Genomic DNA, 26,842 nt, shown 5'->3' on the forward strand with positions numbered 1-26,842 from the left:
TAGGCGGTCCTTGAAGTTGATTTTATGTGGGCGTTAAAAGATAAATCCTGATCAAATATAACACCAAGATTCCTTACAGTCTCACTGGAGGCCAAATTAATGCCATCCATAGTTAGTATATCTTTAGATAGTATGTTTCGTAGATTCTTTGGGCCGAGTACAATAACTTCAGTTTTGGTTGTGTTTAACATCAAAAAGTTTAAGGTCATCCACGTTTTTAAGTCGTTGAGGCAGTCTTGAATTTTATTTAGATGATTAATTTCATCAGGCTTGATTGATAAATATAGTTGAGTATCATCTGCATAACAATGAAAATGTACAGAATGATTCCTTATACAATGGCAGTCATGGTGGCAACCTTTTGCAACAGCTTGTGTAACTTTGTGTGTATTTTGGGGTTTTTGTTGTATCAAATTGCCCTTTTATATATGCAACAGTTCATCACATCACAAATGCTGTTACATTAGATTCATAATAGTGACAAAATAAAAGTACGTTTGAGAGCAAGGTTTTGATAAGATACAGCGCTTACGATTACAAAAATATTTAAATGTACATTGTTTATCGTTACCACTGTGCCAGCCTATTTTCATTCATATTAGCCTTACAAAACGCCTACTAAATATATGAGATATTAAAGGAGTAAACAGGTGAGTTGCACTTTGGAAGCAACTAACAAAAAAGTGGAGCTTAGAAATACTGTGTTATATTATATGAATCTGGATCTATGGGTAAAAGAAGTCTATCAATCGGTGTTATGCCAGACTTTTTAATGTCTGTTTTTAAATGTATTTATTTGGGTTTATTATTTTGTCCGTTGACATTCTTGTTAGAACACCCTTTAAAAGGCAAAGCCAACACATTATCCAGCAGGTGTCTTATATTTCTCCTTTTGTTCCCAAGCAGAAGCTCACAGTTTTGCCAGTGTCTGTTTTCATACACAACATACTCTCCTGAGAGTTTGTTACCACCGTTTCGCTTTCTATTATTTCCTAGAGTACCTGTAGAGGTTAAAAAAAACACAGTAGACAATTGTACCCACACATTGTCTTCACTTTATTTTTTCATCAGCTTTTCTCTGCAGAATATAAATCTTTAAAACAGATAACTTATTGCATTTATACTGCTCAAAAATATAATGTCTTTGCAATATGGCGTTATATATATTTAGACCTATTTGAAACCAGTTTTTGCAGAGTTCAGTACCCTTAATGGGAGAATGTCCTCTACCCATTCATTTGGGGTGACCATCATGCGCTCCCACAGGGCGGCCTCAAAGGGAGTGGAGTCCATCCAGTCCACCAGGGCTCCATAACTTCTGCCTGCAGGGAGACAGAGACAAATAAAGTCTTAAAAAGACAAGCATTACCCTTCTCATATAGCTTCATGTAAGTAAGTGTTTGAGGCCCAAAGAGTTAACATTTTCAAATGTTTCACAAATAAATGTGAATAAAGAAAAATACATTTTTCTTTGTATCATCATTTTGTATTTTACTTATTTTCTCCCTCACAGATCATCTCAACCCCCTCAGATTTATTTTGTAATGTTATATATAATTCTATATATCACTGACAGGGGATATTGTAGTGCCTAATGTTATTTCTAGTTTAGATACTTTGACTACATTTTGTTGAGAATAATTCTGATCGCATGACTTGGACTACAGTATAGCAGAATATGTTTACTCTTTTTTATTGATATACGAATTGAGTTTTGAGTATTTCCTGACATTTTGCTGGCCAACCAGTAATTCAAGAATGTAATGGCTGGATAAATCACAATGGAAAATGTGCAGGTTGTAAACCTAAATTCATGTGACTGTGGGATTAATATTGTGCCAAGACATTTAGATTTTGACATCTGCCAGGCAATAGTCCTGTTAGTTGAAATCAGAGTGAATATAAGTATTGATTAATACATAATTGAACAAATTGGTGGATTGGTGATTACTTCTGATACCTCACAATGCGACCCCAGTTTTTACATATAAATGACAACAATTTGACATCTAACTGAAACATGCACTTTACCACACTGTGCTGCGAACTGTATTTGATCAATACGTTTTTTAAGGAAATTTCTTAGACTTTTAACCTTTCTATGCTCCAGCTGATGATAAATACCTTAGCATTAGTCAGAATTCTTATCAGTTTGTATTTTTAGAAAAAACACAACCCTCTCCCTCCACCAGTACCTGTTCCAGCTCCAATCCTCAGCCCCCCCAGCAGGTTGCTGGCTAGTCTGTCCCTGTCCCACACAGTGAGCTCCACGCAGGCCTCTGATAGGTCAGCCTGTCTGATGCCGTCGTACACCATGGTGTGGTTAAACGCTGGGTCTACTGTCCTCCGCAGCACGCGCGTCTTCTGGCGACTCTTCCTGCTTGTGTCCGGCAGAACGAAGCTTGAGATGAGGGGGAAAAGGGACATTTGTTGAGTGATTGATTTGAACTGGAATACCACTCATGTTAATCCATTTAATATGAGGCTAAGGTTTTAGCTAGGAAAAGGTTAGTTTAGCTTAGCATGATACTACACACATGGGTCTATGGTTGGTTGAATAAAATCCACTTCCACGCACCTTTAATGCGCAGTAATTAACCATAATACCTCACAAAATATATGTGATAATTAAAATTAGCTGTTTCACACAAAGTTAAATCTACAGGAAATGACTGTGGTTGACAAGAAGTAGGCCAGAAGATTTCCCCCTGTTAAACCATAGAGTGTTTTTACACTTCTGTTTTTATTATAATCACAATGTTAAATTATGCTGATTGTCTGCTGGCTATACATTTATTTTTTATATAAAAGAAGTTGACAACATTCTCATCTAACTCTCAAAAGAGAGTATTTCCCTAAATGCCGGGGTATTTCTCTAAGATGGATATTTCATTCTTACCACTTAACATATGGGTCGATGGTTGCCCTGATTAGAGGCAGGTTTTTGCATTCTTTCACCCAAATGTGAATCTCTCCAGTGCTTGGACCCTCCTTCACTAATCCTTCAAATAAGAAATTCAAATAAATAAACAATATGAACCTTGTCTTTAGAATGGGTGAGATTTTGGATAACAAAAGATAACTACTAATTTAAAAAGCAGATTAAGACTGTGTTGACCTTCACTGTGGATGATCTCTGGCAGGAAGCGCAGGGCTAGCCTAATTTCTCCTCGACCATGTGATGGCGCTAGAGTGGGTAGAGTCTGAAAAGTTTGAGTATAAATTACAAAAACAATACTTCCATCTTGTAGTGCCACTGCCAACATTCCTTTGGGCACAGGTAATACAATACAATACAGCTGCATATAAAGTAAGCCTGTGGTTTTCTTCTTACCCTTGCTTTCAGTGCCAAGTAGTTCATCTGGGTGTGGTCAAAGTCCCATTTGGAGAGGTCGACGTCTACCTCGCCCAGGAAACTGTTCCTGCCAAATGTGTCGTGATGCCAAATAGAGAGAATGAGCGTCTGGGTTCTCAGGTACTCCATGCGAACACGATACTGTGGGGCCAAATAAAAGTGAGATGCTTTTGTTTGTTAATTATCATGCAGGTTTAAGCATTACAGAGTGGAATAGTGTATGTGCTTGCTTAGTACTACTCGAAATATATTTGTGGATTCTTACTCTTAGGATTTCGTTGAAAGTAGGACTCAGTGTTTTCTTTTTAACAGATGTTTTCCTCTTTCCAAGATTAGCTTTGTCAGGGACCAGGTAGCTTTTGACATACCTTAAAAAGAACAAAAAAGATATACCTTCAGTATAATGTTTATTTGCTTTGTCAGTCGAGGTACTTATCTGTTTTAAAAGTACTGAAAGGGCACATTCATAATAATAAAGGAGTATACTTTCTGACTTGCATGCACAAATGAATAACCTTAAATGAATTACACAGTATAGCAATGTGATTCTAGCATTTGTCAGGTACAGTACGCACGGATCTGAGCGGCCCCTCTTTGGGTCGACTGCAGCCAGGTCTTGGCACTGAGCCACAAAGATGTGAAACTCTCTGAGCTTCTGGATGTAGTTGATGGAGAACTGGATGTTTCCCTGAACCTCCACAAAGTCCCCGCTGTACATGGTCATCACGCTGCCGCTCAGCTAGGAGCACAGACAAACAAGTAGGCCACATTTTATATCATAAATCATATCGGTTAGGTAATTGTTTTATTGGATAACTTGTTTTGGTTTTCTTTAAATCAAATCTAGAGGTCTGGAACAAGCTAATTAGTCACATTTAAGGGGAACTCCACCCATCATGCATTTCAAATATGTTTCCAGGCGTTTTCAGGTTTCATAAGGAGAACTACAGCATACAAATGAAAAACATTGTATAAAGCCGGCTTCAAATTGTATATATTGCCTCAAATTATTTCACTTGTTGGTTGGGTCCAAATAATAAACATTTTAAAATTAAAAACAAACTGGGGATGTATAGTTAAAAATGGTATCTTCACAGACCTCTCCAGCCCTCATTGCTGTTTGAGACTAGCAGCTTTTGGCTACATTAGCAGTTACTACCAGCGTAACGCAACTGAATCTTTGACCAAGCTCCGCTTACAAAGTGCATGAATTTGGACATACTACCTCATGATAACAATGTGGCTTTAATATTGACCATATTGCTTTTTTATGATGTAAGACTATCTCTGATTCTGCATTAATTGTTATCCTTTATTTTCAAACTATCTTCTCAACATTGCGATGCTAAATTGATGGAGTTCTTATTGTTGGTGTATTTGAAGATTTGGTCCCTACCATCAGTCTGATGTTGATAGGTAGCCCATTGTTTAGATTTAAAAACGGCAGCCTTCATGCGTCTTGTTGATTGAGACAGTGATCCAACTCCTAGCAAAATAATTATTGTTTAATGTCTATCACAACTTAAGTGTAAAGGCAAATGAGCACCGCAGTTTAAGAAAGCAGTGTCCGAGAGTTAATTAAGCAACAAGTAAGCAATGCATGCTGCTGTGTTTGAACATACAGAGGACAGAGACGCCATGCCAGAGGAGCCAGTGAGGTTATTCAAGGAGCTGCCCTTCATTAGTCTCTCTGGGTGGTCACTGTCCTCGCAGGTGGAGTCAGTGTCTCTGCCAGTGTCCTGAAACACAAAGAGCAGGCAAAGAAAGCTCTGTGCACAGGGATGCAGAGCAGGCTTTGACCTACAGGTCTAAAAGATGCAGGGGTCGTTTTACCTCCTTCTGCAGGAACGAAGGAACCGATTTGCTCATGTTCTTCAGGTGCTCCGGATCCGAAAATAAGGACGAGGTGGGCGACGGGATGGATGAAACTAAACAGTGGTGGATTGGGAAACAGAAGCTAAGATCTTGACTCATTTGCTTGCAAACATTCATAATAATGAAAAGCATCATGCTTTTTTACCATTACTAATGCGTCTCATGTCAGCAGTTGGGTCTTGCCTTCTTTCTTGCCCTGTGAAAACAATCAAAAGATAACACGGTCTCTATAAATGATGTGTGCTTATGGACAGCCTGACTCAGGAGTTGAGGTTATGCTCACGTGGGGATAAGGATGCTGTGATGTCCTCCATACTTTTAGCCAGAGTTTTAGGCCGTGCCTCTGCTCGCCTCAATGCTTTTGTTACAAGGTTTTGGGTTTCAAGAACATTCTTACCTACGGAGGAAAAGCAACAGGTTAGAAAACAGGGCGTGTTTTCATGCTCCTATTGGTCTATCTATGCAAATATTTAAGACAGCAGTTTACATTGAAATTGGACAGAGAACAAGACTCCTAATCTTCATTAATCATTTGATTTATAAAACAATGAAACAATTGTCAATCACAATAACCCAAGCACAATGTAGAGCCATTTCATAGCTTATTCTGCAAGGAGAAACTGAAAGATAATGCAGAGAGTGAATGATAGTGAATTATTTAATTCCTCTGGTTTTCATTCAAGATGTTGTCACTGACATTTGCTAAGATAAAGCGCTTTGAATAATAACCGAACAAGAATTCCGTGACCTTTGTAAATGTTAAGTATTTGTACAGCCCTTGCTTCAAATCTATTAAACCTACTGTTAAAGAAAGCTAACATGAAGCTGCTTTAAAAGGTTTGTATAACTGTGTGGTGTCAGTGAAGTAAGAGCAAAGTATCGCCAAGCCCAAAAACTAAACATAGGCAGCTGAAGGCAGGTACACACAGGGTTTAAAGAGATTTGCTTCTACAAACACAGATAACCCAATGCGGATATGATATCAAGGATACTGCTGGATACAACCCAGAGATAATAATCAACCATGAGTTTGCAAACAGACAGCAGGAGTTGGACTCCTTTAATACAGCTTTATTTATTTGTATTTTTTTAAACTGAAAAAATGAAATCCTATTTATTGCAAGGAATTTATGAGATATATATATATATTTTTCAATATATTTTAAAGTGTTTTCTTGAATTCTTATGCATATTTCAAATTCACGACCCCCTCTGTCCTTAGACTCATGCATCGGACAAGAAAAATGTATAGAAAAAGATATCCAGTTTGATTTGCCAACAATCCTCCAGGTGCTGCTAAAAAACAATAAAATGGACGTTAGCAAGGACCACGCAACTTCTGACTGAAAGTTTAGATCATGCATTTGGTGTTAGGGATATAAGTGTGTAGGTGTTTCGATCTTTTACTATTTTAATCTATTAACTGAAAAGTTGCATTTCTGCTTTGACTCACATAAAAAAACAGCTTCATATATTCATAATATTGTTATTTTTAAAAGAGTGAAGTAAGTGCTCACGGTTTGAACTGTTCCTGGAGCTGGACCAGGTTTCTGACGTGCTGCTCACAGACGACTCCGGACCTGCTTCTGAACTGCTGTAATTCGCCCACAGGGGGTGCTGAGTCGTCTTGCTGCCCCTCCTGCTGTGACGCTCCTCTGAGCACGCTGGAGTGCTGGCCCTTACCGGCCCTACTAGGTCGAACTCATACCCAGGCTTCTCTTCAGAGCCCTCACCCTTGACAACTGGAGAGGTGTGGACGCTGCTCTTGTCTGTCATGCCCAGGTAATGCCGAAAGTCTCTGGGAACACAGGCCCGTGCACGTGGAATTTGACTCTCAGTATCCTCTGATGATCTCCTTGATGAGGCGCCTTTGTCGGCATTCTGCCTCTGTTTTCTGCTCTGGGAGTGGACTGAACTAACATCCATTTTAAGTTCTTTATCATCAGGAACACTCAGAGCGACCATGCTAATAGCACGACGCATGGAATTTCCACGACTGCTCGAATTGCTAAAACTGTCTTTTCTGCTCTTTGTAGGACGAGTCTCTTTTCCTGAACTGCTTGTGGATTTCGTGGAGTCTTTTGAATTCCTTCTGGAGTCAGCTGTCGTATAATTAGCCAAGTTGTTTGTGCCATCATTTGCTGCTTTTGATCCTGCCTGTCTATCATGGGGTGACTTTGATCTATTCTGAAGAGATGATTTCATGGCGGGTGATCTTGTTTTCTCAAAAGCAGCGTCACTACACTTTAACTCCTGAGATGAAATCTGGGCACTTATTGGCTCTTTCCTTTTAGAGCTTTTGGGTTTCTCGATGGGAAATGATACCTTGGTGTCTGATGAGGACTCACCCCAGAACTCACGCAGAGTGTGAAATTGTGATCGGCTCGCTCCTAGGCTAGGGGACAACTTGTCTATTCTCTGATTCGAAGACTCTTCCTCATCGCTGTCTGAATCCTTTCCAATTGAAGTCAGATCATACTCCGACTTGGTATATCTTTTATTCAGTTTTGCTTGACTTGCACCGCGAAGGACCTTACCGTCCCCAAGAGCTTTAGGTTTGCCAGTATAAAATGGAGGCTTGTTTCTCTCCTGCTCCCAGAAAGATTTCAGCTGTTTTATCTTCTCTGCAGTACTTTCTTGATGTGGTAAACCTTTTCTGTTTGAGCGAGGACTTCTATCTTTATTAGCATCTTCCTTTCGTTTAGGAGGCCCGCTTTTATCCTCACTCTCTGTTCTTTCACTTGAACCTCTACGCATTTGTGTTTTAAGGGTGGTTTGAATTTCATCTAGCTTGTAGTCCATACATGGGCTGTTTCTAGACATAAAGAGTTTCTCAGAGTCCGGATTTGTATCCAATTGAGAAACAGGAATAGTCTCCGACAGTTCCTCTTGCAGTAGGGTTTCTCTAGACTGGAAAATATTGTTTGGTTTTGCACTGGACTGGATGTTTGTCCTTGGCTGTTGAATGAGTTTGGTTACACATAAAATCTCTGGGTCTGAACCTCTTCTGTCAGCTTCTTGGAGGTTGGCTGTAAACTTTACATAATCAGAGTTGTCATTGTTTTGTCTTTGTGTTGAAGCATTCATCACTGGATTGTCTACATCCTGTTTTGTATTCGAATTAACATTGTCTCCAGTCTCTTTCTGTCTTTCCTCCCCATGTTTCAAAGCAGAGTTATCATAAATCCCCTTCCCGTTATATATAACAGGCACAGACGGCATATCAGGTGATCTGTAGAGTTTGTTCACTTTCTCCTCGTCTTTCTCTGCTGAGAGGTGAACAGGTTTTTGTCCTTTGTCGTGGGGCTTAATAGATTTGCTGATAAGTATTTTGGGACCTGCGTTACTTTTCTCCCAGAATGACTTCAGATGAGAGACTTGCAGCACTTGGCTTTCATCGTTATCTGTACCTTCCTGACCCTGCATTTTTTCTCTGGTATCCTTCTTCACCTCCTCTCGTATTTTGGTAACTTCCTTCTTACCTATTCTGTCTGTTGCTCTTAACTCTTCGGGCTCATTGGGCTGTCTTTGTAATTGAGTTTCTACAGTTTCATTCTTTATATTACTTATAATATCCCCGGTATCTTTTCGTGATGAGTCTTTACCACTAGACTTGCCGATTCCTACATGTTCGGCCTTTGGACTATCTTCTGTCTTTAACCAATCGAGACTATCAGTGCTGCGGCTGAACCAGTCCAGTACCTTCGCGATGGAGTCCCCCTCATCACCCGTGGGACTGCTGGTCTGAGTGGACAATTGAAACGCATTTTTCTGATTTGATTTATTTAGCGTTGTCTCAGCAGACTTATCAATGAAGTTGAGATCGTAAGACACAGGAGGGTCTGCATCTGAAAAAGACCATTTGAAAACAGAATAAGATACTAGTTGTATTATAATGAGAAAGCTAGGACTGTCAGAGCTTCTGTTATTGGCTTTGCGGCTATTTGCGCCTCCACCCTGCCTTAAATGACACAATCAGACTCCTTTGTTTACTTCTGTGACATGTTTACATTATAATAAACACTCAAACTTCTATTGGCTAGCGCTCCAACACATTGTACGTGATAGGCTGGGGGGGGTACATCTCTGATGGGTTTACCAAAACCGGCCAGCAGACCAATCAGAGCAGACTGAGCTCTGGTACCACACATGGTGATAAGAGGTGCTGCAGCACAGGCAGTATGATAAAAATAACCTTTTTGAACATTAAAAATAACAAAAAATACAATAAACTTGAAAATCAGCATCAAAGGGCCCCTTTAAGTGATAACTCCATCCACTCCCTATATTATTTATAACTTTCATATTACTGGTGTTCCCCACCTGTGAAGATGGCATTTGTATTTGTTTTTATGATTACATTTGTCTGTGTTGCTCCAGCTGCACCCTGTGGTGTTTTCATCAGCTTCTATGGTGATAGAGAGGGGGTGATGTGCAACAAAGCCCCCTGATGTTGCTTTTTTGTCATTTTTGGGGGTATGCACTGAAGTAACAGAGGAGCAGATATTGCTGCTTTATCTATAGTAGAGAAAACATTGGCAGGTACTATTAAGCTGTACATAAAAGTCTGAAATGTGTTTTTTTTTATTGTTTCATTTCTGACTTATGTCCGTTTTTGCTTTTTCTTATGAAATATGGCAAAGAACGTTGTCCTTTTTAGACCTCCTGAATCCTGAAGAATAAAAACAACCAGAAACATTTGCTCTGAAATGTCACGTCAAACTGCTCACTACTCTTTTCCCAATTCCTGGCTGTTGCTTCATTTTATCGGTCTAAAGTTTAGGAATAAAACTCTCAGTTAACATTGGATGACCAGTGCAAACGGACTTTTATCACAGTAAGCCGAGGTATTTCTTGTTACTGAACTCACCCACAGTGCTTTGGAGCAGACTCAGCTCTCCCTGCCTCATTGATGTTCCCACACTGCTGTTGTTTCCTATGGCTGAATCCTGAATGCTGCCGCTGTGCAGCTTGAAAGTGTTTAACCCTGCATGTTCTCTTTGTTTCCGATCATCTCGTTCATCACTTTTCTGTGGGATCTCTCGGTCAGTGGATGCATCACTCCTGGTGAATGTGGCTGGTCTGAAATGATAAAGGCTGTGAGTTGTAGTCATAGGATAATTTATTAATATTTTGGGTTCAGAGTTGTGTAAAGAGTCACCCACTGACCTGTCTCTAGTTATAGAAGGTGTGTATCTTTCTCTCTCCAGACTGGAGTTAGAGGAAACCTGAGATGGCTGCTGCGAGTTGTTATGTTTGGATGGCTGAGATACTTCATTAGAAACAACACTTTTCTGCGGTACTTCATCCTGTCCCTTCACATAGGACTGGTTAGAGTTCTCACTGGACCCCCGTTGGAGGCTCAGTCTTGGGGCAGGTACAATCCCCGCTGACCCACCCTGAGTGTCTAGTGCCTTGCTGGTGCTTTCCGACTGACTGGAGCTACGTCTTGAGAGAAATGTCCTCTTCTTTGGCACTGGCCTGAAACCTCCAGAGGAGCCATCCGATGTGAGGGAGCCCCCTGAAGTCTGACTGGTCCCTGCTGCGTGGCTCTTCAGAGGAGATATGGGCTCTAAGGGAATAGCAGAAGTCTAGTTTAAAATACTGGGCTGAAATCTATTTGCCGTTCATATTGTGTGATGATTCTCAATTTCAAAAATGTTAGTTTAAATTCTAACCTGTCTCAGATGACTCCTGGTCCCGCCTGGTTGACCTGTCATCATTAGTTTCAGGTGGCTCAACAACTATCAGGGAAGCACGGTTGAAAGGGTTGTGCCTCGGCTTGAAGGAAAAGGACTATAATTACTTTTGGCATTGCAATAGCTGCATCAAAATATGACCGCAAATTTCCCAGAGCAAAGGAAATATTCAGTTAAAGGTGGGGTAGGTAATTTTGGAGAAACCAGCTCGAATGCGGTAGAATTTGAAAATGCACAGCCGGAAAAAATCTGCCACTTCCTTACAGAGCCCCTCCTCCAACACACACGAACGCACACATGACCAATGAGGGCACGAGATAAGTTTGTGCACAGACGCTACGGCTTCCACAGATGCATTTTTTTTAATGTATTTATTGTCAAAGCATTTAATTTATGCATTGCTATCGGGATGTTAAGAGCATTCCATTGAATACAGTATAACAAAAAGTGTTTCTGAAATAAATGACATACCACACCTTTAAGGCTGAATGAAGGAGTAAAGCTGAGCTGTTTTGTAACACATATGCCTACCATTCTTGGAGATCGGACTGTTGAATTTAGAAGTTCTTTTTCTGCATTGCTGTGGAAAAAGACTTTTAAATATTAAATTAACAAAGATGAATTTAAAGTAAAAACAAGCCGTACATGACATCAGGTGAAATAATAACATAATGTGCCTGCTGCAAAACATCTAGGCAGCGATGCTTTTCTTTCTCTAAAGTACACTGCAGTGTGCATGACTGGGGCTTACTGACTCGTAAAAGAACACAAAGAGAAAGATGTCTACCCAACCAAAAGATCCAAAGAAAGTCGGAAAGCACACAATAATATCCAGCAGTCTGTGGCTGAATAAGAGGAATCATCTTTCAGAAAAGGACATCTCTAACTCATTGATTGAATTTAAAATGCATGTGATGGAACTACAGTTACACTGTCAAACCCTACAGTAGCATAACAGGCTGCAACACTAATTTAAGCAATTATATTCTACAGTCTACTGTGTGTTTAAGAAAGGTACAGAAGCTTGGCCAAATCAAATATTGACCCAACTTGTAAAATAAACATGTAGAATGTGACTAAGTGGTGGCAAAACTACATAAAAACACTGGTAGACAAAGTTAAAAAAGTATTTGTCATAATTCTCTGGTCTCTAAATAACAACCCCCCTCTATATATAATATATAAATAACAACATTATTATTTATAATTAGGTGGAAATTAATTCCAGAAAAAAACACCACTCAAACGTTTACTCATTGAGAATCATTATTCTGAGAGCTCTACTGAGTTCAACACTTTGCTAAACTCTTGATCTGTCAATCCCTTAATATTAGTCAAACTACATCCTGCAGTGTTGTGAGCAGAAGCTGCTGCTGGGCAATAAAACAGAGGTTCCCAGTGAGCACCACCTATGTTTACACAGACTGAGTCACAAGACAGCACACACACATACAGAGGTACTGTTAATATTGATAGAGTGAGAATCAGAGTAATAGCAGACAACTCAAACACTAGCACACCATTTCAATCCAATACTAGTTTGGTTGAATACAACACATTTTAAAAGAAAGGCGATGAAATATAAAATAATTGTGGATCTGAAAAAATAAAGTTGTGTGTACTTCATCTCCTGCAGCTGTAGTTCTTCCAAACATCTGGCAGGTTTTGGTGGAGCGACGATGTCTAAACCTCGACTGCTGGGTGTTTTGGATCTTTCAATCCTGAGGGAGCCATCTGTTGCAGAGAATTAACGGGAGTTTATTAATTACAACACTGTGTGATTAAAATGTCAAGTTTTATGTTTTCATTGCTGCACTATTTTGATGTTTTTCCAGCCTCTGATGTAACGTGTATATTTATATTTTAATCTGTTTTCCTGCAGCTGGTTGTATCTCCCAAAGTATTTCTGTTATCCGACAGTTGGCAACAACGTCCTGAAGGACACGCTTTTGCTTCGATGAAAACCAATGATACAAAATCCAATATTTTCACATATTGTTTAATCTGACCTTCGTCTCTTCTGTAATATATAAAAAATCTACTGTGTAAGGTTATTTATTTGTTCCTTCCAGTAAGCCAGTAGACATCTGAAGGATCATGAAAGTACCTCTGAAGATGAAAACTGCTGCTCAATCAATGGTAAAAAGATATGCAAAGAATGCTGGGCCACAAATGGAGCTAAAGCATGTGCTTTATAACAAGCCCTTTGTCCACAGTGTAGCACGAACACACCTAAACCAGCTTTCCTCGGTTTCATGGAGGCCAGGATGATCTCCGAGCCATGGATATTGTCCATGTGTCTGAGAGACTTGGCCTTGTAAAACCACTCTCCAGTCCGATACTTCAGCTGAGTGTTCGGCTGCGAGCCGTCCAGTAATTTCTCCATTTTACTGAAGGGGAAATACAAAAGAGACATGTACAAATGAATAAGTCAAGAGGTCATCATTATCTGTATCTTATTCCCATGTGACATATTTACAATGCTTACTTGAATGGTCCGGAGTCGTTTTAATTTAGTTTAAGTAGCACTAATCTCTAAATACGGTGTAGGCTTCGGGCAGAAAGAAAAGCGAGAAAGTGCTGGTTTGTCTCCACATCTTTACTCTTGCAAAATGTAATGTTTCAGTGGCTTTCTGAACTCGGCCTAATAAAACTAAATTCTAATTATTTAATAATGTTTTCATTACACCATGTATATTTGTTCTGCTCTACTACCTCCAATGTGTACTCCACCAGCTCTACATACCAGTTGCACATGATCGATCTAAAAGGATTACGGAAAACATTCTCGTCAAGTTCAAATTGAATCAAAGAGAAATGAGCAACTCCTCTTTCCTCTTGACAGAGAAACAGTGGTCATGTGAAAAAAGGGTAGCGCATTATTACAGGCTGTTGGCCTAATCCTTTTACTCAGACACAGCGAGCATTCAGTCAACCACTGATAAAAAAAAGTCCACCTGCCAATTCCATTTAACTCCAAATGAAAAGCACATGGTTTCATGACATTCCCGACACTTAATGAAATGAAACGCATCTTCTACAAGGTTTTTGTTTGTAGGTCATCCTCCATGACTGCATTTGTATTGGGAAAGAAGTTTCTCCTTTTGTTTTTGGACATTAGAGGAATACAAATGGGCCTTTTGTTTGCCTTAACAAGTCTTATATACACACACAGTGATGTTTGTCCCTGTCTAAATGAAGAGTTTAACAGCGATTTTAGATGATATTCAACATTTGTCTTTTAGGGACAGGAGACAGTATCATTCTCATTATCTCCCTTATTGAGGCATTTAAGGGTTTCTATTCTTATCCGTCAGAGCAGCATGATCCTCTCTCATGTGTGGACATCATCTTGGCTGTAATCCAATTGGACATCTCACATTAAGGCTTCTCAGCGAGGGAGGCGACGTCTGTTCCGGCCAAGCTGTTATTGTGTTATTCCATTATGGCCAGACAAGTACTATTTTGAATGTCCCACCAAATACCTTTTCTCACAGGCAATGGACAGATTTAAGTGTACTTATTCAATCATTACAATTTCATAAGCTGAATACCATGACATTAGCTGAAATGTCAGCCAAACATTTCTGCTCCTGTAAAGTAAGCTGAATGCTGTTGACATTTGAAACTTCACGTCAGATGCTGATTTATGTGAGCTAATGTATGCCTGACGCATGTTTCTACCTGATTCTCAGCTCCTCAGCCTTTTTCAGGTCTGTGTCCCTCCTCAGCACCGTCATTATCATCCCCTGCTCCTCCTCCGTCAGGTGGCTCAGGTCGATCATGGTTCCTCCTCCTCTAAGTGTGTTTCTCAGCGGGCAAGTGTGAGAAAAGCTTAGCAAGCGGGAAGCAGCCAGCTGGGTCTGTCACTGTTGGACAGATTTACATTGTCACATCCTAAGTAGTTTAAAATATATATATTTTACAACCTTGTCGATGATCGGTACATACCTAAAATCAAATAGACAGTCTTTAACAGTTATCTAGTGAGTAGAAAAACCACAGCATGGCATTTTTTAAACAGCCATTAAACTACAGTGACTTATGTACAACAGGCTGTTGACTCCCCTTAGCTCAACTTAAAGACTTTTGCAATACCTGAAGCTCTTCCCAGTTCCCCCAAATGAATTCAGTAACATCATGAAAGCTAACCAAGTAGATTTTCTCAATAACAGTAACTTTGAGGTACTTTACTCGAGTATACCCATTTTATGACTTTATCCTACTTGTCTACATTCACAACAAATATTAATATTTTTGTCCCCTAAATTAATTATCAGCTACAGGTACTACTTTAAATACAAATCTATGATGTTAGGACTACAAGCCTCACAAACGAACACACATGCTAAAAGTTATGCTTTTGTTTACATCAAACAGACACATTTATTTGAAACAGCTTTATTTTTGCTAGATTGAGTGCACGCAATCTTGTTTAAAGTTAATTGTGTTGTGTGTAATCCTATTGTCAGTGTTTTACATCTCACCTTGCTCCTGGCAAAAGGCTGAGTTGATGGAAACCACCTGCCTTTATAGATGTGTCAGCTAATTGGACTACGCCATTCCTCTCAAACCCTGAGGGGTGTTTAAAGAGGCCACTCCATTTAAGCTACCCCTTTTTAGAGCCTCTTCCCCCTGCACGCAACAATGGACTGGCCAGTAGTGCTATACATTCCTGCAGTGTGGAGATGAGGGGGGGTTGTGAGTTGCTCTTGGGCAGAAGAGCACACAGGATGTCACCCGGTTTTGTTTGCGTTAAATGCTAGATTGTGTCCGTTTATATCTACACCTTTTTGTTTAAACTAGTGATGGTGAGATGAAGCTTTCCAGCCAATTGGTTCGCAAAAGGCTTCATCTCATGAGGCTTCATCATGGGCTTCATTTGAACACAAACCCCCTGTTGGTCAAAGTGTGTAAAACAGGCAGATTGGACATCTCAACAGTGTGCTCTATCTCATACCGAGTTCCCAATGAGTAAAGCCTTAGAATAACTCTAAACAACGAACATTAAATCATATCTTCATGTCAACAATATTGTTTTTATTCCAGTTTAATGATTGTGATTTAAAAAGCCTAAGGAGGCTGGTAAACATTGCAAAGAGGGATTTGTATTCCTTAATAATATTCATAAACTTAACCATGTTGTAGCCTGAGAAAGGCTAAACCATATCAAAGAATACATTTATTAACTACATCTCATTTAGCTGTAGCTTTTATAAACAACTAAAAATATGTATTGTTCAGTCATTGAACCAGGGACCCTGAGGTCATGAGTCAACTGCTTTCCAGCTGAGCCACAGCACACACACTGAATGTCCCTGAAAACACTGGAACATATTTATTCATGTATTTAGTTCTGTATTTATTCATGTTTTTATTCCTACATTTATTTATGCTTGTATCTATTTATACGTTATGTTCCGACCTCTATATAAGTGAGGGTCTGAGCCAGTGGCGTAACAAGGTTGTGATTGGCCCCGGCGCAAAGATTTTTTTGCCCCCCCCCCCCCCCCCCTGTTGGGCTGTCCAAGAATCTCCCTATGTCCTCTAAAGGCCAAGTTACAAGTAGCCAGAGTGATTGTAATGTTGACAATACGCTCAAGTACCTGTCTCCAGTAATTAGCAGCATTCCTTGCATTCCTCTCCATGTTTGCATCGATTCTCCCGTTTTTCTTCCACTGTTCATATATGACACACGCTCCGACATGGACCTGAGATTGTGCATGTGAGTCAATCCTCGCAGACAACGCATGTCCACACATCACTGTAGAACGGTGCACCTCGGTCTGCGAACAGCCAGCACGGCTCACAATAGGCACAGTCCAGAGTGGGGGAGTAACACAGCCATGTCTGTGGCAGTTTGATACCTGCTCTGGTAGTGGTGGTGTAATACATCTCAGAGAATCACCTGTTTCCTTGATGTGTGTCTCTGGGGAATGGACCGATAGGCCTACATGGACCGGTTGCTATAATATAGCCTTTGATCTTGGCGTCGGGGGTCTCAATAGCGCCATAGAGTGGGGCCCTTGCGGGAAATGTAGGACCACCGCCGGGCACAGCCAAATCCATCCTCTCCTCCTGGCTCATGGCTGGAGAAGAAGGTCGCACAGCCACGGATACAGCTTCACTTGTGGAGCTAGATGATGGTGAGGCAGGTGAGCTATCGTTAGCCTCCGGCTCCGGCTGCCGCTGCACGTCAACATTACCATCATTAGCGTTCGATTTCGAGGACGATGTATAACGAAAAAAACGGTCTAATTTTGTCTGTTTAGCCTTTACATCTCCTTGTTCTCTCTTGTCCTTTCTCTTTTGAGCGCCGCTCTTGTGTTTTGGTTTGCTGTACATTATAAATGCAAGCTATTCAATTTGTTATAATTCTGCCGATCTTGCTGCTGCTATAGCTGTGTAATACATATAACTTTTGATGGTGATTAAACGGTTCGCTCGTCACGCAAGGTATCACATGACATGAAAGGGAGCAAGGTCATTGGACAGACAAATTAAAAATGAATGTAGGTTGCTAGGTTACTTTGAAGACTGCGTGAACCAGTCAATGTCATTGGGGCCCCAAAATAAAATAAATATAAAAAAAAAAAATAATAAAAAAAAAATTATATACATTTTTTTTTTTTTTTTTTTGCATGGGCCCCTGGACGGCAGTGGGCCCCGGTGCAATGCACCGGCTGCACCGTCGATAGTTACGCCACTGGCCTGCATGTCTTTCTGTTCCAACTCAGCTGTCAGCTTCTTAGCAGTTTAGACCAGGGTTGCCAACTTTGGGTAGCTGGCTGGAGTGAGATTTTGATATCATGGGTTTAATTACACATACTGTATGCGCACTAAATGACTGCTATCGTGTCAGTAGCGGGACCTTAGCATATATATATAGGATATATATATGAATACACAATATTGGACACAGACTATAAAGGGCACAAAGTTTCATTCACTAATGAAAGTCAAACACATGTTTGTTTCCACTGTTTTATTGTGTGCATAGGCCTGTCGCGATAAGCAATTAATTGACTTATCGTAGGATAAATAAAAATGAACTCCATAACTTTTCTGACCTCGATACATTTCCATTTACATGAGGATGTGACTAGCAGTTTGAAAGGATGTACTTGAATTATTATTATATATTATCATTAGGTCAGTGGTCTAAAATGGTCATACAACGGTGCCGACAATATTATCGTTTATCGCAATAATTTCCGGGAAAATGTATCCAACAAAATTAATTACCGTGAGAGGCCTATAGGCCTACATGAAACACACACACACACAAACAAATCTACAGACTTACTCCAAACTGTCAAATATATTAATGAACTCTCACTCTCATATACTCTTTGACTCTATTTTTGGCCTAGTAGAACAATAAGCAGCAGACTTTTACTTGTTATCATTTCTACTGGATCTTAGATCTGCTCATGCGCAATACGGGTCGGGGCTTGACCAACCGTCTCCCACTGCTCTGCTGTCTGTTAACGTTAAGAGGGGCGGGGAGGGAGCGGATCGACAGCTTGAGCAGCTGTCAACTCAACATTGTAAATAACCAACCAAAAACGATCGCCGGTTCATCTTGTTTTTGGCGTGAGAATAGTTTGGGCAGCGTGAGAGCGTGAGATTGAGAGTGAAAGCGTGTGTCACACGCCAGATGCGTGAGAGTTGGCAACCCTGGTTTAGACAAACATCACATTCATAATGTAGACTAGTTGGACAAATTAACAACTGTTCCATTTACTGTGTGAACTGTTTTAGGGGTCGACCGTATGATATATCGTTCTCCCGCTTGCTGCTGGGTGCAGGTGAAAGTAGGGCGATAGTTCTTATCTTATCTTGCAGGTATGCAACAAACATGATGCTGTCACCAGTCTATGGTTGTCACACAGCGGCAAGCTGGACACTGGATTTACCGACACAGTACAAACCGGAAGTCAGCTAAATAAAGTTATGCACAGTGCTTGCATACTTGTATTGATCTCTATAAACGCATATCTGCATGTGAATGCAGAGATAAACTTATCCTCGTCAGACTTCTGGGTTCCAGGATTTAACTTTTACAGCATATCCTCGTGTCTTTTATTTTGAAATATGTTCTTTAACTTCCGGTCCACCGGACTGCTTTTCTTCATTCTTCAATACAAAACGGAAAATTGAATGAATTTGTTATCAAAAACCAAAATCAGACCGTTTTTTTTATTAGGTCTTCTTGTTATCCGTTTTTTGATTCAGACAACATAAACAGGAAAACGGCTTTGGTTTCACGTTAAAATCAAACTAACAAAACGTACACGGTCAGGGTTTTTTTTGGTCATTGGATTTTCTTTTCACAAATGGATATTCAAAAACAAAAAACGACTGGATATTTTATTTTCGTTTTCAAATCGAAAAACCAAAATTGAAATACAAGGCGTTTTTCTTTATCATGGTCAAAATTGGATTTACTAAACTTAAAAAACGGGATGATTTTCATTTTCTACTTCTCAAAACAAAAAATAAATTCACTAGAAAACAGAAACAAAAAAATCCCCCGTTTTTTCATATTCTGCTACCGGAAGCTGTCTTTCAACATAAGAGCGCAGATGAGGACGGCCAATCCGTGTATCTACGGTCCATTTGTTTTCACAATGAAAACAGCCAAGACACATATTGAGCCCAGATAATGAATGTTATTGAGGGCTGGAAATATAATAGTCCTGTGTCTAAAATGGACAACATTGTTAGGAGATTTCAACTATACAGCGATTCTGCACTGCGGTCACTCAGCCGTCTCTCGAGTTTGTTATTATTTTTTCTGCCAATAGTTATTCGTGAGTGAGATCGATCCTGTTGGACTCAGTAGCATACTAGTGAAACTACTCCCACAACAAGTACTATGAAGTACTTACTGTGTACTTTTTGAGTAATCCTCTGTCAATGTCCCCTCCCACAACCCTGTCTCCTAAAAATTACGTTCCCACAGAACTAAACTGCATTCTCAATTACGTTTAGCGAGAAACTTATTTTCTCCCACGTTACGTTCGTTATGAACGTATCTCAAATACGTTTATTTTCTACATATCTTTGCCATTTATTGTCTTGCTTATAATAATGATAATAGTCATTTATAAATATCATTTTAGAGCACACATTTGAAATCAGTAGGCGAGGCTGTAATTTCGCCAGCTGTTACTTTCATGAGTGAGTCAGAAAATAATAGTTTTAACATGCCAAAAAGCTGCTGTGTCGTTTATTGCACCTCAAACATTAAAACAAATCCAGAGTTACGTGTTTCTGTACTTCCTCTAAGAAGAAAGGACAGTAACAGAAGATCTCTGTGAAGCCAGATGTGGTGTTGTTAATGCGATATTATATTCGAAACGAAATTCAGTTTAGGATGGCCGAAGACACTACACTACCCATAATCCCCAGCTATCCTTTGACACTACAGTCCCGTTGACAAACCCAGTGATTAATCTTCAAGCTCTGGGATTGGATGTTGGAGTGGCAGTGCGCCAAGGTTACGCCGAGCGTCAAGCTCTTTGAAATGGAACGAAACCACGCAAGACTATCCAAAACTGGACTCGAACGCCCCCCCAGAACTACACATGCTGGCTATTGTGTTTCGCAACTTGTTCTCTATGGCACGTCTCTACTGGGAATTGTAGTTTTCAAAGACGTTTTCTTTTTTCCAAAAATTAGAAGTTGACACTGACAGTATTGAACTGTGTACATCCCTGGAGGTTTAGGTGATAGGAAACACATTGGTGTGTACACATTTAAAGGTGACATGTCATGCTTTTCCGGTTATTGCCCGTCCCCTTGTGTGTTATGAAGGTTTTTATGAATGTAAACGGTCTGCAGAGTCAACACCCTCAAAGTACACCATGTAGGGAGTAAAACTCTAAAACAGAAAATACCTCCCCAAAACGCCTCGTTGGAGATACGTCACTGTCCATTTGATTCTTCCGGGTACATCATGATGTCATGTCGTCCCCGGAAAGAAATGGACCAATCCGTGGAGCCGTTACGTTACGTCCGCGGAGCCGTTACGTTACGTCCGCGGAGCCGTTACGTTAAGCCCCCGCTGATTGGTCCAAATTGACCAATCCACGGACTTCCTCACACTCAGTGCATGCAGCTCTGCTGATTTCTCCTCCCTGGCTGCAGGCTGATAACAGACAGTTGGGATCGTGGCAAAATTCTCTCTGCAGACCCATTCTCACAGCGTTTATCAACCTTTTTCTTACTCAATATCAAGCCACACTTATTGTTTTTACTTCGGCTGTGACTTTGTGTGCTCAGGGTGAGTTTGGCTGTGTTTCGCTGTGTATCGCTAAACAAGGAAATCACACCTCCACGGAGCTTAGTGCGATTCACAACGTCCCGACTGGTCCCGACTAATCGGAGCACACTGGGCTCACAGGGAGGGGGGGCAAGAGCTGCAACGAGCCGTTAAGGACAGAGAGTGAATACACATACTTTACAGAGATGCTGTATGCGGAACCAATGTGAGTTTGGAAAATTGCACAGTATAAATCTATTCTAGTAGACCACAACAATGGAATTATGATCAGTGGAAATGGCCATGACATGTGACCTTTAAAACATATAATTACTAAATGGGTGAAAATCGCTTGTGTCTATAATGGGCAGCATTAATACCCACATGACAGCTCATTGTTACTTTGTAATTCTACTCCACTACAATTCAGAGGTTAACCTCGTATTTTTACTCCACTACATTTATTTTAGTTACTTTGCAGATTCTGATTAATGATGTGAAATATAAACAACCCTTAAATCAGACTTTAGTTACACCTGGGTAAAATGCAGGTAAGGTGATTGTCAAGTGCCAACAATCAGGAGAGATATTTGATAGTTGGTGCTCGAGAAGACTAAACATTTATCTGCAGATCTCTATAAAGTATATTAATTACTCGTTATTCTCTACTAATAGATACTTTAAAACTGTATAATGGCTATTTTGCACATCCCTTTCAAGATTTCAAGATTTTCAAAGGTTTATTGACATATCATATACACAACTACGGTGTAGTTCTCATTCATAACACTCCGTTCGATGTCTCACTATGGGATGCGCCTCATCGCGGAGCAAACAGAAGCATCAATCTCATTACGCCAATCCTGATTGGCTGGTGATCTTGACGTCAGCGTCAGGGAATTCACCCCCTATAAGTAGCTTGCGCCACGACGCATGCGTCATTCAAACACCTCTTCTCGCTTCAGAGCACATCTCTACAGTAGCCGGACAAGCTTAACGGTCCACAGACTGAACCCAAATACCCATTTCGGTCGACGGGCGCTTGCCGGCTACTCCTTCTGCTTCGCAGGAAGACGGTTGTACTAACGCCAGTTAGTATTAAAAATCGACCTCGCCCTTCTCTTCCCGGGAAAGTAAGGTAGGTCTGATTTTTTAAGCTAGCAACACACCTGTTGTTAGCTCGCTCCCTCTCTATCGACACCACGGTAGCGAGGAAGTTTTTTCTTTTCTCTTCTCCACGGAGGAAGAAAGGATACTGTCACACCAGTCAGTATTCTCCGGGAATAAAAGACCCACACCGTCCTTTTCTCCGGATTAAGGACAGGGTGGTAACATCTTTTTTTCTCCCATCTTACCTGTCGAGAGCGGGCCCTCTCCACGCCACGAGGCGAACAAGATGGACGCCCCTCTCCCTCACACCAGAGGAGTCAGGGACGCGGTGGCTCGACTCTGCGGCTGCGGGTTGAAGATCTTGGGCACAGACACACACCAGGTCTGCTCGTCCTGCCTCGGGCTGGAACACGCCCGAGGCGCTATCGACAACCCCGGGTCGTGCGGACATTGTGTCCGCTTCACCGTAAAGAGCCTCCGCCGACGGTTAGCACGACAAGCTAGCCTGTCGGAGCAGGACCCCCCCCATGTCCACTGACCCGCCGGCCGGCAGTCAAGACACGGGGGCGTCCGCCGCAGAGAGTGAACCCCTCTCCGTGTCGGTCTGGGGCTCATTATCTGCGATGGCTACAGAACCGGAATCCCGCGCCCTGGCAGGCCGGGCTTTACCAAGCTGGGGCTCCCGGTTAGACCTCACCATGGTCTCACCCGCGGAGGATGTCCTCGAGCTGGACAACGAGGAGGACGAAGAGGACGCCTTGGCATTCCTCCTGTCCGAGTCGGATGAACAGGAAGAGGACACCTTCATGTCATCGGCTCAGGCTGCAAAGCCTGGAGCGAGGGCTGCTCCCCCGGGTGATAGCACACCAGCTTAACCCTGTCTGAGCATGGACCTGCAGGCCGTGTGTAAATGCGCTGCGGCCAGACTCGACATCCCGTGGCCTGAAATGGCCAAGGAGACCTCCAGGTCCCGCTACGAAGGGAAACATATTCCCCAAGCAGCGCGGACTAAGAGGCAACTCCTTCCGGTCTTCCCGGAGATGTTGGATGAGGTGTCGGTCTCGTGGAGAGACCGGCCCTTCAGCAACAAGGTCCAAATCCAGTGTGCCTCCTCCCTAGACTGTGACGGAATGGAGAAGCTCGGCCTGCTCCGCATACCGCCCATGGAACCGCTGGTAGCGGCCCACCTCCTACCGAGGGTGGGCCCGTCACCAAGCAGGAACCCCACGCTGCCAGCAAAGTCGGACCGATTTCAGTCGACAATGACTGAAAGGTCCTACAAAGCTGCAGTGTTGTCCGCCAGGGCCCTGAATGTGTCCTCACTGCTAACTGCTTACCAAGCGGAGCTCTGCGAGGACCTGTCGGGTAACCCGGGGTCAGCCACTCTGGACGAGATGGCAGCGGTCACGGACATTTGTCTCTGTGTCCAACGCTGCGCCGTCCAGGCCACGGGCAAGGCAATGGGGATCATGGTGGTGCAGGAAAGAGCGAGATGGCTCAACCTCACCAACCTCCCAGACCGGGAAAAGGAGGATGTGCTGGATATGCCCATCGTTCCCGAGGGAATTTTCGGCTCCGTTCTCGCCTCCATGCAAAGGAGGTGTGAGTCGAAAAAGAAGGAGGACGAGGCACACCACCTCTGCCTCCCTCGAAGGGTACAGCCGCTGCCTTCGCAGCAGCAGTCCTTCGCCCAAGCTGCCTCGAACTCTGCTCGGTTTAAAGCACCGAAGACGCAGAGGTCGCAGCCCGCCCCGAGTCCCCAGCCCAGGCTGGAGACGAGGGCGAGCTGGCCTAGAAAATCTCCGGGTCCGGGCTGGAAGTCCATGGTTCCCCAGCTCTGAATGTGTTCCCGCCGCCTCGAGAGATGCCTCAACACCATCCTCAAGTCCGCACAAACACATGTCACACATTGGTTGATTTTTCTGTTATAAAACATTTGCCGCTGACGCATCCAGGCTTCAGGCCGAGGGCGCAGCTCGAAAAAATGAAAAGAAAAACAATAAAAACCAATAAACAGCCCGTCAACTGTTCCCCTTCTGAGAGCAGCTACGGCATCTCTCAAAAGGCGGATTACAGGCGGATCTGTGAAGGAACCACCGCCATGCGCAGTGTCGGTGGGGATTGTCGAAAAGGGGCACCACTGTGTTCAGACACTAGAGGGCCCCATAACACAACAAATAGAGACTCAGATGCAGCTTTCACACCAGCGCTTTTCAGTTTCTAGCTCCGAGCGGGAGCTTTTCTGGTTCAGCTCCGGTTTCCCTTTTCAGCTCCCGCTCTGTTCACACCGCCCACTGGCGCCCCAGAGCTGCCCCTGCTGCGTCATGACGTCACCGTTTACATCGCTGATTTGCCCCCCAACGGCAGCCATTACGGCGCTCACAACAACAACAACAACAACTGCGTCGGGTCGATGATCGTGTTGCTTTTAATCACACCAAGCCAGAATAAATTGAATAACGACTTCTCCAACCTTATACTTTGCTCCAGAGTGCCGTGGTTCATTGTTTATTAATGTGTTTCTGCAGCATTTACCGACCGCTGCAGTGTTGGCTGCTCTTCCACGGGAGTTTATTCTCCCGTTAGCTCCCGGTTAGCTCACACTGCAGCGGCCGCTCTAAAGTATTCACTGTCCGACTCACACAAGCAGCTGATACATATCCCCAGTTCCCCTTAGCCTAAGTGAATGTGTGTCAGTCTGAATTGACACTGTTTGGTATCACAACGCTGTTATGAAAGTTTCTCTGGTATAAAACGGGTGATGTTACCATAGCAACCGAAGCTAAACTGACTACTTGCATCCGATAGCTGCAATAATACAAAACAACACGTCTGCCTCTCTCCACAATGATCGATAACAGTGAACGGATGGTCAAAGTAAGGTACAAATAAACAGAATCACACGAAGCCTGGTTAGTGTTGCTTGACTTTATAAAGTGTGTTTATAGGCACTACTGCTTGTTGGCAGGCATAACAGTCGACCCATGTTCAGGGGAGGTGGGTTTAGTTTCCTGCACGCCTCGACGTAAGAGAGACGTAAGCGACGTCGCCTCTTAGCTCCAAAGCTCTTGCCTCTGGACCGACAATTTTTTGGAGCTGGAAATTAAGCGGATTCCGGAGCTAAGAGCCGGCGCCGCTGCGGTGTGAACAGGAAAACCCGGCGCTTTTCAGGCTCTAGCTCCGAGCCGGAGCTGAAAAGGCGCTGGTGTGAAAGGGGCAAGAGAGGAGGAGATGTGACATCTCCACTGGCTCTAAGGAGCATGCAGTGGAAGATGCTCACATCATCTGCTTGGGTTTTCAAGACAGTAACACGGGGCTACAGACTCCAATTCGCTGTCACCCCCCCTCGCTTCTCGGGCATTCTGCATTCGCAGGCCCGAGGAGAGTCAGCCCTCATTCTGGAGAGAGAGATTCTCTCACTCCTAGAAAAGAGGGCTATATCTATTGTACCCGCCGAGCAGCGTCAGGGCAGCTTCTATTCCAAGTACTTCCTCGTTCCCAAACAGGGAAGGAACGGAATTCGGCCAATACTTAATTTGAGGGCTCTGAACAAATATCTAAAAAGATATAAGTTCAGAATGCTCACTCACACATCTCTGCTGCGGCTCGTGCGACAAAACGACTGGTTTACATCAGTCGACTTGAAAGATGCGTATTTTCACATCCAAGTATATTACCCACACAGGAAATATCTGAGATTCGCATTTCAGAGGATCTGTTATGAATACAGAGTACTCCCCTTCGGTCTGTCTGTCAGTCCAAGGGTGTTTGTACGATGTACGGAAGCCGCGATAGCCCCGTTAAGACAACAGGGTATTCGCCTGGCGACCTACCTGGACGACTGGCTGCTTCTCGCACAGTCGGAGCAGGAGGCTGTTACGCAAATGTCCTCGTAAAGCACCTGCTCAACCTGGGTTTCATAATAAACACAGAGAAGAGCATGTTGTGCCCCGCGCAGACTATACTCTTCCTGGGTTTACGCCTGAACTCGGTGCCCTTTTCAGCTCGCTTGTCAGCGGAAAGAGTGAAAGCTTTCAGAGCTTGTCTCGCTCTTTTCCAGCTGCGCAAACATGTTCTCTTCAGATCATGCCTGCGATTGCTGGGGCTCATGGCGTCAGCTATCCTGGTCGTACGACTGGGACGCTTACACATGAGGGAGTTTCAGCGCTGGGTGGCTGCCCTAAAACTAAAGAGTGATGGTTACTGTGAAATGCGTAATGGCACTGCGCCACTGGCTGCACCCGACTTTCCTAGTATGAGGTGTGTCTATGGGTGCTGTCCTTTCACGTAAGTGGTCACCACGGACGCATGTCTGACAGGTTGGGGAGGTATTTATGAAGGTCACCCAGTGAGGGGTCTCTGGAGCAGAGACCTACAGCGGGCGCACATAAATTACCTGGAGCTTTTAGCGGTGTTTCTCACCCTAAAACGCTTTCTGCCTTTCCTCAGGGGACATCACGTCCTCGTGAGGACAGACAATACGACCACAATATCGTATATTAACCGCCAAGGGGGCTTGCATTCTCTCCAGTT

The 26,842-nt window shown here is 42.7% G+C and overlaps 1 protein-coding gene across 4 annotated transcripts in view; it reads right to left on the reverse strand.

The window, feature by feature from the left end:
* Positions 1–1,045: 1,045 nt before the first annotated feature.
* The window catches only part of sytl2b (synaptotagmin-like 2b), a 29,515-nt gene continuing 3,718 nt past the window's right edge, over positions 1,046–26,842 (reverse strand). Inside the window, exons 1-20 of one of the 4 annotated variants that reach the window (XM_034096839.1) lie at positions 14,881–14,914; positions 14,614–14,798; positions 13,162–13,319; positions 12,552–12,663; positions 11,461–11,509; positions 10,909–11,011; positions 10,400–10,802; positions 10,101–10,312; positions 6,748–9,078; positions 5,514–5,627; positions 5,376–5,426; positions 5,189–5,283; positions 4,978–5,094; positions 3,931–4,094; positions 3,621–3,723; positions 3,335–3,496; positions 3,119–3,203; positions 2,900–2,996; positions 2,196–2,401; positions 1,046–1,322 (exon numbers count right to left, since the gene is read on the reverse strand). In XM_034096839.1, coding sequence (XP_033952730.1) covers positions 1,174–1,322; positions 2,196–2,401; positions 2,900–2,996; positions 3,119–3,203; positions 3,335–3,496; positions 3,621–3,723; positions 3,931–4,094; positions 4,978–5,094; positions 5,189–5,283; positions 5,376–5,426; positions 5,514–5,627; positions 6,748–9,078; positions 10,101–10,312; positions 10,400–10,802; positions 10,909–11,011; positions 11,461–11,509; positions 12,552–12,663; positions 13,162–13,319; positions 14,614–14,714 — 4,812 coding nt within the window. In that variant the 5' untranslated portion in view covers positions 14,715–14,798; positions 14,881–14,914 and the 3' untranslated portion in view covers positions 1,046–1,173. Of the gene's footprint in view, positions 1,323–2,195; positions 2,402–2,899; positions 3,003–3,118; positions 3,204–3,334; positions 3,497–3,620; positions 3,724–3,930; positions 4,095–4,977; positions 5,095–5,188; positions 5,284–5,375; positions 5,427–5,513; positions 5,628–6,747; positions 9,079–10,100; positions 10,313–10,399; positions 10,803–10,908; positions 11,012–11,460; positions 11,510–12,551; positions 12,664–13,161; positions 13,320–14,613; positions 14,799–14,880; positions 14,915–26,842 lie in introns of those variants that run through there. The other 3 variants (XM_034096838.1, XM_071205248.1, XM_034096840.1) reach the window with 3 other exon arrangements.

This window comes from Pseudochaenichthys georgianus, chromosome 13, assembly GCF_902827115.2.
Source record: "Pseudochaenichthys georgianus chromosome 13, fPseGeo1.2, whole genome shotgun sequence".
Classification (NCBI taxonomy): domain Eukaryota; kingdom Metazoa; phylum Chordata; class Actinopteri; order Perciformes; family Channichthyidae; genus Pseudochaenichthys; species Pseudochaenichthys georgianus.